This window comes from Myotis davidii, unplaced genomic scaffold, assembly GCF_000327345.1.
Source record: "Myotis davidii unplaced genomic scaffold, ASM32734v1 scaffold4, whole genome shotgun sequence".
Lineage (NCBI taxonomy): Eukaryota > Metazoa > Chordata > Mammalia > Chiroptera > Vespertilionidae > Myotis > Myotis davidii.
In genome coordinates, this window is record NW_006294707.1 from 588,841 (window position 1) to 597,240 (window position 8,400).

At 58.0% G+C, this 8,400-nt stretch overlaps 2 protein-coding genes across 9 annotated transcripts; one reads left to right on the top strand and one right to left on the bottom strand.

Annotated features, from left to right (window-relative positions):
• The first annotated feature begins 2,118 nt into the window (after nucleotides 1-2,118).
• On the top strand, nucleotides 2,119-3,617 carry CUTA (cutA divalent cation tolerance homolog (E. coli)). Of its 4 annotated transcripts, XM_006769135.2 has the most exons (7): nucleotides 2,121-2,197; nucleotides 2,280-2,331; nucleotides 2,590-2,798; nucleotides 2,936-2,995; nucleotides 3,096-3,141; nucleotides 3,254-3,303; nucleotides 3,405-3,617. In XM_006769135.2, exons 2-7 carry the CDS (start codon nucleotides 2,290-2,292, stop codon nucleotides 3,529-3,531), a joined length of 534 nt encoding a protein of 177 aa, XP_006769198.2. In that variant the 5' UTR covers nucleotides 2,121-2,197; nucleotides 2,280-2,289; the 3' UTR covers nucleotides 3,532-3,617. The 4 variants fall into 4 exon arrangements, with proteins under 4 accessions (XP_006769202.1, XP_006769198.2, XP_006769200.1 ...); XM_006769139.2 differs by lacking the exon at nucleotides 2,280-2,331 and having other exon boundaries at nucleotides 2,119-2,197; XM_006769137.2 differs by lacking the exon at nucleotides 2,121-2,197 and having other exon boundaries at nucleotides 2,247-2,331; nucleotides 2,544-2,798.
• Nucleotides 3,618-3,708: 91 nt separating this feature from the next.
• PHF1 (PHD finger protein 1) lies at nucleotides 3,709-7,869 on the bottom strand. 5 transcript variants are annotated; one of them, XM_006769140.2, is made up of 14 exons: nucleotides 7,666-7,864; nucleotides 7,493-7,574; nucleotides 7,310-7,405; nucleotides 6,781-6,881; nucleotides 6,535-6,683; nucleotides 6,262-6,357; nucleotides 5,986-6,054; nucleotides 5,748-5,871; nucleotides 5,579-5,646; nucleotides 5,318-5,422; nucleotides 5,009-5,195; nucleotides 4,829-4,923; nucleotides 4,502-4,582; nucleotides 3,709-4,341 (listed from the first exon to the last, which is right to left on the bottom strand). In XM_006769140.2, exons 1-14 carry the CDS (start codon nucleotides 7,822-7,824, stop codon nucleotides 4,053-4,055), a joined length of 1,701 nt encoding a protein of 566 aa, XP_006769203.1. In that variant the 5' UTR covers nucleotides 7,825-7,864; the 3' UTR covers nucleotides 3,709-4,052. The 5 variants fall into 5 exon arrangements, with proteins under 5 accessions (XP_006769203.1, XP_015422958.1, XP_015422959.1 ...); XM_015567472.1 differs by lacking the exon at nucleotides 5,986-6,054 and having other exon boundaries at nucleotides 7,666-7,865; XM_015567473.1 differs by lacking the exon at nucleotides 6,781-6,881 and having other exon boundaries at nucleotides 7,666-7,812.
• Between the last annotated feature and the right edge of the window lie 531 nt (nucleotides 7,870-8,400).

The following is an 8,400-nucleotide window of genomic DNA, read 5'->3' on the forward strand; positions in this document are numbered from 1 at the left end:
AACTGGCCCTCCCCCTCCCCTCCCTGGCCCTCCCCTTCCCCTCGCCACCGTACCTCTGAAGGGGGCATAGGACATCGCGGGGATGCTCCCCCGATGGATGGAGGCGCGAGACCTGCTCATCAGGCCTGGGAGGGAGGGGGCGGGGGACGGGGGAGAAAGAGAAGAGAGAAAGAGGGGGAGAGAGAGGGGGAGAAGGAGGAGGAGGTGGAAGAGGAGGAGGAGAGAGGAGGAGAGAGGAGCGGAGAGGAGCAGAGAGGAGGAGAGAGGAGGAGGAGGAGGAGAATGGGAGCCAACGGCAGCAGCGGCAGCCGGGAGAGAGAGAGGGGGGCGGGGGAGTGAGCGAGAGAGGAGAGAGCAGGAGGAGGAGGAGAGAGAGAGATCTGCAGCCCCCACCCCGACCCAGTGGGAATCGGAGAGACAGAGACCCCTGACTCAGAAACACCCGAGAGAGGGAGAGCGAGCTGGAGAGAGAACAGTTTTAAAGCTGCAGATCCCAGACCCTGAGAGCAAGAGACCCCAGACCCAAAGATGCTTGTCACCAGGGAGGGAAGGTGCGGGGAGGTTAATCTGAGGCACAAATCCAAAATCTAGAGGAAAACAGACCTCAATCTCTGTAAAAGCAAAAACAACGCCCCCCCCCCAAAACAGACCCCCTTAGAGAAAGGGGTGAAAGGTCAAAAACTGAGCCACCGGTTTCAAAAAAGTTCTCCAGAGCCACAGGAATTTTGGACGGTAGCCTCAGATGGTTATTCAGGGACCAAGCTCTGAGGCTGAGACCCAGATGCAGAGAGAGATGTCAGCCAGAGACCCCAGATACAGGAACTGCAGACCGCGGGCTTGGGGTGCGAGTGGGGGAAAAGGGGAGGAAGAGATTAGAGATGGAGAGCGAGGGAGGGAGGGAGGAAGACGCTTAGCGAGTGCAGAGATGCGGAACTCAGGGACCCCAAATTCATAAAGAAGAGTTAGAAAAGCCTTGGGGAGACAGTGATTACAGATCCAGGAAAACAAACCCCTAAAACAAAAACAGAAAGAAACCCCAATGCAAACACGGAAAAGGCCCCCAGAGCTCTGGAGGAGACCCAGCCGAGAGGCAGGCCTGAGGGAACTCCAGAGGCAGCCTAGGAAATGCCGGTCGCCCACCCCTGGCCAGAGGCCCTAGACCTTGGGGGGAGGAGGAGCACTGGGTAGAGGGTGTGGAAGAGCCTTTTCCCTGCTTCGTCCTCCCACCACGCCCTCCTCTCATTGGCCCCTCTCCATTTTTGGGTCACAGGATGTGCCTGAGCCCCAGGGAGGTTATGTAGGGCAGGTCCTGGCTCCTAAGAGGACCGGTTAAGGGAAGGAGACCCAAGCTGACAGGTAGACCAGTCTGGAGAGGGAATAGGAAGGGGATAGGGACACAAGGACCATCGCTGCCTCTTGGTGTCCTCTCCATATCCCCAGCCTCAGCTCTACTTCTCCCGGATTTACCAGCCTGCCTCCAGCTTTGGGGAGGCGCCTGCTGCCCGATGTTCATCGCCCCATTTACAGGGTCTCCTTCTAAAAGACGTCTTTCCTCACCTCGCCATGGTCTAGCCGTGCCCGAGCCTGCCTAATCACTCCCCCTGCCCAGGGACACTGCTTCTCCTCGGATTATCATTGTTCATTCCCAATCCCAGGCGAGTGCTAGTCCTAAAGAAGAGGGCAGGGGGCGCTCTCTTCACCCTCCGAGGTTAAACCTTCTCAGACCCTCCCACCTCCGGGCCTCGGGGAGCGCGTAGGGTCTGTGGTGAGATGCCCTCTGGGGACTAGGGATGACCCCCCCCCCACTCTACAACTTGACGCATCGAGTCTGCGGGGTCTCCAGCCCCGCTTTCCTGGCGCCATCTCTCCCATCACGTGGCCTGCAGGGCTGGAACGCGATTGGCTTCCTCGCGTCCCTCATTGACAGACCGCCATCCGCGGGGATCTCCCCCGTCACGTGACAGTGGACCGCCGCCGAGGCTCTCCTCGGCTTGCCATTGGTCGGCTCCGGGAACGGGCGGGCCATTTCTGTACATGGCTGCAGACCCTTTGTGGATTGGTCAGCTCCCTTCGCTCCTCCCTCACCAGGAGGCGGGGCAAATTGGGCCATGCGAGGGCCGGATTGGCTGGCTCTGGAGGCGCAGCTCTTACTGTCACGTGGTGTACGTTGTGTTCTTATCACGTGGCTACCTCCCAGGTAAGTAGAGGCCCCTCTTCCTGAGTGTGGGGCCCTTTCTCGGCGTTACTGTGGCCTTTGATATCCAACCCTCCTCCGCCAGCTTAGGCTGCATGAGAGGGGTGCGGGCTCCCGCGGTCCTGCTAGGCGGAGCGGTGAGTGAGCGGCCCCGCCCCTCCCGGTTCGAAAGCCTGGACCACCACCCGCACCCGAACCCCAGAGGTTGGCCCCTGAGGAGGGGGTATAAACCGAGCCTTTGCCTGAATTTTTCACGTTTCTCTCTCAGCTTCAGGGACCTTTTCTTCGGGGTGCAGAAGAGGGAGGGCAGAGTCCGAGTGTGTCCCAACGAGGGGTTTCTGGGGTGCAGTTGCCTGTGGTTTGTGGGGAGACACCGAATTCAGCGCCTGCTCCAGGCCGCGCTGCTCCTGTCGCTCCTTTGGATGCCGGCGCTGCTGCCTGTGGCCTCCCGCCTCCTCTCGCTGCCCCGCGCCCTGACGGCCATGGCTTCAGGAAGCCCCCCGGCCCAGCCCTCGCCGGCCGCGGACTCCGGTTACGTTCCGGGCTCGGTCTCTGCAGCCTTCGTGACTTGCCCCAATGAGAAGGTCGCCAAGGAGATCGCCAGGTGGGGATCCGTGTGGGAAGAGTCAGACCAGAGGGAGAGTTGGGGTGCTGAAGGTCCCTCCCACCGCTGCCCGCCTCTGGGCTGGCAGCGCAGAAGCCGGGTGGTGGAGCGCTCTGAAGGGGTCTCTTCGCCTCCAGGGCTGTGGTGGAGAAGCGCCTGGCAGCCTGCGTCAACCTCATCCCTCAGATTACGTCCATGTGAGTCAGGATTGGGGTCGCCCTAACGCGGCTGGGGCTGACTGGCGGTCTTTTCGTTGGGGAAAACCTTTGCTCTCACAACTCTCCCTGACCTTTTCAGCTATGAGTGGAAAGGAAAGATTGAGGAGGACAGTGAGGTGCTGATGGTGAGAATCATTTCCCCACCCCGCGAAGCCTCAATTCTCTGACCTTTGACCCCTCTCCTTCATGAGATCAGCCCCATGGGTGGATTCAACCACATTTGTCTTCACCCCTTAGATGATTAAAACCCCAAGTTCCTTGGTGCCAGCTTTGACAGATTTTGTTCGGTGAGAATTTTGAACTGGAGGGCAGGCCGTGGTCAGGGTGGGTAACGTGGGGTTGGGCTCTTTTGGGTAACTCTTGAATGACCCACCCCTCTATTTCACAGCTCTGTGCACCCTTACGAAGTGGCTGAGGTGATCTCCTTGCCTGTGGAGCAGGGGAACTCCCCATACCTGCGCTGGGTGCACCAGGTTACAGAGGCAGCTTCTGACCCCAGCACAGTCCCACCATGAGGAGCCCTGTTCCTGCCACCTTCCCTTCCATACTTCAGGGCCCTCTGACCTGGGCCCCTAATAAATCCTATCTTTGGTTCTTTCTGCCTTTGCCTTTTCTCGTCACGTATGAATTTGGTTGGGAAGATCAGCAGTGCTTCTAGTCCTGTGTTCTCATCTTTCAGAATGACTCAGCTGCCAGATTTGTTTATCTTTATTTCAATAATACAGAGCCCAGTATCCTTTATCATCCTTCCCCTCCTCAGTCTCCATCCCCAGGGGTTAAATAATTTTTAAAAATATTTTAAAAGCTGTAACAAAATAACATCAAAGGAAATGGGAAGCAGGGTGGGGGAAAGCTCAGGAATCATGAAGGGAGTAGAGAAGAGAGCCTCTTCTCCCCGCCTCCCCTGGATTCCACCTGGGCAGTAGGAAAACTACCCCCTACCTCCTCAGGTACATCCCAGCTGTAGGTGAGGTCAGAGGTCAGGGTACAAAAGTGCCGATGTATGTGGATGGGGAGGTGGGCAGAGGCAGGCTGTTCAGAAGATGCCCCCGCCTCCCCACTCCACCAGGTACTGCACAGAACCATCAGGCCGTACTCTCCGAGCCAGGACTCGGACAGGGTCCCCTCGGGACAGATAGCCAACCCCACCTCGTACTCCTCCCCCAGTCCCAGGAGACAAACTACGGCACAGGGGAGAAGAGAGTGCTGAGCGTCTAGGAAGACCTGGGGAGGGCGCTGGGACTGAGGAAGATGAGGCAATCATCGAGTGAGGGGCACTTTTAGGGATGTCTGTGGGGAAACCAATGTGAAGTTCCAGGGGTGACCTAGGGAGAGAAGGCAGTTGTGAGTCCAGTAAGACAGTAAGGACTGACCAGAAATGGAGCCCACAAGCAGATCAGAGGAATGAAGAAATGGTTGGAGATTGAGGACCTGAAGAACACAGAGACAACGAGGGGTGTCACAGGTAAAGGGGTAGAATCTCACCTGTCTGGGGGTTCACCATCCCCAGAGGTCCCTGCAGTGCTGGCAGAGGGGTGGAAGGAAGCGAACATCCGGATGGGACTACTAGGGTTGGGGAGGGAGAAAAGTCAGGACCTGAAGCAAGAAAACGACATTCTCCCCCTGAATGAGCTTACCCCTGAGGAACCCCCATCCCCAGGATACTGGGGACCAGACATTGGTTCTAGAAGTCTCTCTGGGACAAAAAGTGGGTAGCCAAATGAGAGAATTCTGGGTGAGAAAGTCCAGAGGATGTGGACAATTAGAGAGGTTCTAGGGCAGCATATCTCTGGAGGGGGGAGCAGCACTGACCTGGGCAGGCAGCGGGCGTCTGTGGGCCGGAAGTTGTAGCCGCTGCTGCCCTGGTAACTCTGGTTAGGGCTGGGGGGTGGTGGAGACGCTGAGGCCTAGAAGTAGGAGCAGAGGACTGAGAGAGAACCCTGGATCCCCCACACCAGCATGTGCCCCATGGGGTTGCCTCTGCCTCTGTACCTGCAGTGCCCTCTGCAGAGGGGCCCGCTGCCTCTGCTCCTGGGGCTCTGGCTGAGTGCGCACTGCTGAGGGTGGCCCCAGCTCCTCCATCTTCCCCTTCTGCCTCCTCAGGGGCTCTGGCTCCGGCCTCCGGCGCTTCCCCAGGGGACGTGGAACCCCTCCCCCAGGGCCCTGCCCTGAAGGGAAGCTGTAAGAGGCCTCCTTATCCCCCCAGCCCCCTCCCGGACACCCCAAAGACCCCCACCTCCATATATATTTACCCCCAGATTAATACCCTCAGAACTTCCCCATCCCCCCTAGACCAGTGACCTGGTGGGGGCTCCATCTCCAGTAGGTGGCTCCACAGGAGGAGGGATCCTAGCATGAAGACCAAACAAGCATTTCCTCTTCTTAATCTCCCTTCCTGAAATGAAACTGGGGTGAGGAGAGAAACGGTACAGGTCAGTGTTATAGAAAAGGGGCCCTCTTCTGACCTTCCTCCCTGCTTTCCAGACGGTGTCCAGGTGGATCGCAGCACCGCCCTCCCCAGCTTCCGTCTCCACATCACCTCTCGGCCTCCCTTCAGCTTACCGGTCCTTGTGGCTGTTGAGTGCAGAGAGGAGCTTGGAAGAACGTTCTCCCTTGGGAGTGTCCGAGAGCTGGGGAAGAATAGGGAAGGTGGGGTCAAGAAGCACTGCTCCCTCCCCCTCTTCACATCTCCCTCTTCCCGCACAACCTCCAAAGCTTCACCACCCCTTACCTCCCCAAGAAGCAAACTGTCCCAATTCTCAGAGGTGAAGGGGAGGATCTCACGGTCAAAATCAAAGTATTTTTTCTTACAGCAAACGCTGAGGTGATAGAGGACAAGATGGGCCACATCCACCCTGGAGAAGCATTGAGTTGTCAAGGTTGTGGAAGCATTACAACAGCCAGGGGAGTTCCGAGTGGGAGGTTGGGGCAGGTAGGGGAGAGAGGAGTTACACTGAGGTCAAGCTCACCAGCGAAGCTGTAGCCTCCTGACCTTCTCAGGCCCCCCCCGACACACACAGCATTCAAACTCATAGAACCTGGATGTGGGCAAGAGAGAGAATACACCTGACACGGGAAAACTATACCATGCTATGGTGGGCTCACAAAGCAAGGATGGGGAACTAGTGAGCAACACCTGAGACGTTGTGAGGAGAATGGATCTGAGACAGGCAGGTGTGGGGGAACTGAGAGGGTGGGCAGATCAAGAGGGCTCTCTGGGCTCCCGGCGTCTGTCCTGGTCTCACCTGTCCCCGTAGAGGAGGGGCTTGCTCAGACACTGGGTGCAGGCCTCGTGGAACCACTGCAAGCAGCTCCGGCACTGCAGCATTTTCAGGTTCCACCTGAGGGGGCACACAGGACTAGTGACCTCCAGACACTCCCTTAACTGCCCCAAACCCTGCTCACCACTGACCGCCTCCGCTTCAGCACTCTGCTTACCCTGTTCTCCTCTATTCCCCGGGAATTCCTGCACAACCACTGCATCACTTGTTCCTGAACCCCTGCCCCTCATTACTCACTCCCCAGGACCACCACAGTAACAGTAGCTCTGCTGCCGGTTGCTCAGATGTCCAGCGTCCCAGTCCAGCCCCTTGAGTCCATACGGCAGAGAGAGCTTCATACCCAGCATGGCCCGGGCGTAGGGGCCCTTCTTCAGTGCACCCCCCCTCTGCAGAGACAGAAGGGGCGGGCCACATCAGCAGTGGGGTGAGGAGAGGCTTGGGAGAGGCCGTGGGTGGGCAGCTCCAATAGGAAGGTGCCTTTACCTTGGTGGCGATGGCAAAGATGCACTGGCGGCAGACCCAGGACGTGCCCTCTCCCTCTCCAGGGGCTGGGGCCCTTGGAACGTGGCAGTCCTGGTGATAAGCTGAATAATGACATTGAGGTAGAGCACTTACTGAATTGTAAACCTCCGTGTACTAGGCCTGGGAGAGGAAGAGTCTTATCTCATTTAATTCTCGGCCATCGTCCTGTTTCGGGGGGAGGGGGGTAACTACCCTTATGCTACAGGTGAGGGAACTGAGGCTCCTAGAGGTTGTGAGACTTGTTCAAAGCCATATGGTTAAGAGATTACTTGAGCCACCCTCTGCCTGCAAAGCTCACACATCCGCATCCCATGGCTGCCTCTCTGTGTTGGGAAGGGACTGAGGTTACAGGGTTGAAGAGACTGGCCAGACCAGTGGCCTGGGGGACAGGCCAGAACAGGGGGTATAAGGACCAGTGCTGGAGGGAAGGGACAGAGCAGCCGGGAATGTCCAGGGCGAGCTGGACCATCCAGGTGTCCTGTGCTCTCACCGTGGCGACACTTCTCACAGCTGACCAGCCGGTTCCCAGGGACCACAGCCTCTGAGCGACAGACACAGCAGAGGAGTTCCTCCCCAGGGAGGGCAGCTGCGAGGGAACACAGGTTAGGGCCTGTCCTTTAGGCTGGTTCCTGTCTTCCCTGGGATGCACACCCCCAGGCCTCTAGGGTCTCACCAGGGCTAATGTCTTTCCACAGAACCAGAAACTGGGAGTCATCCTCAAACTGCACGAGACACACCTCCCGAGCACTGTCCACCTGGAGTGGGTGAGTACACAGGTAAAAAGGGCATCCGAACTAGAGGAGGAGACTGGGGGAAAGGTGACGGGTCAGAGGTCAAAGGTCTCACCTTCTTGATAGTTCCCAAGTACAGCAGCCCATCTGTCCATCTGGCCAGCACATCCTGACCCTCCCAAAGTCGAGGCCTGGGGCCTGAGGTGGGAGCAGAGGAAGCTGGGTCCCAAAGTGGGGGGGCACCGGAGCGGCTCAGCCGGGGGGGCTGTGCCATTGCATCCTGGGGGGGCCTGGCCAGAAGTAGAATGTGAGGTTATGGAAGCTGAGGAACACTCCTGATTTTCTTTGCCTATTTTTCTGTCAAGGATTCAAGCAGCTGTGCCCCCTGTCTCCATGCCCCTGAGACAGCTGGGCAGGAAACCCCTCAGCACCCCTCCTCAGCTGTACTCCAGTCTCCCAACTATGGTGACAGCCTCCCTCCCTAACCAGCCCACCCCACCCAGTGCTCCGGCCCCAGCTTCCAGGGCTCCCCTGGGCTTATATCCTGGTCTTGAGATTTTCACAGAAACGGCGGCTGCAGAAGCAAAGGTCACCACCCCTGCAGTTTAGGGTATAACTGGGGTTACCCAGAGATGTATGTTGGGAGCTTTTTTGGAGATGTTTTTCCGGAGTAGAAACAGCTGGCTCCCCGGGCCCGCGTGTCTCATTTAGAATCATCATCCGGGTACCAGGTTATGTCAGGTCACCCTCAAATTCGGGGATCCCTGCCCTCGGGTTAGATAACTTCCCTGAGCGCCCCGGGAGGGGGGCGTGTCCCAGTCCCGGTCTCCACTACCCAGGACCGCAAGTC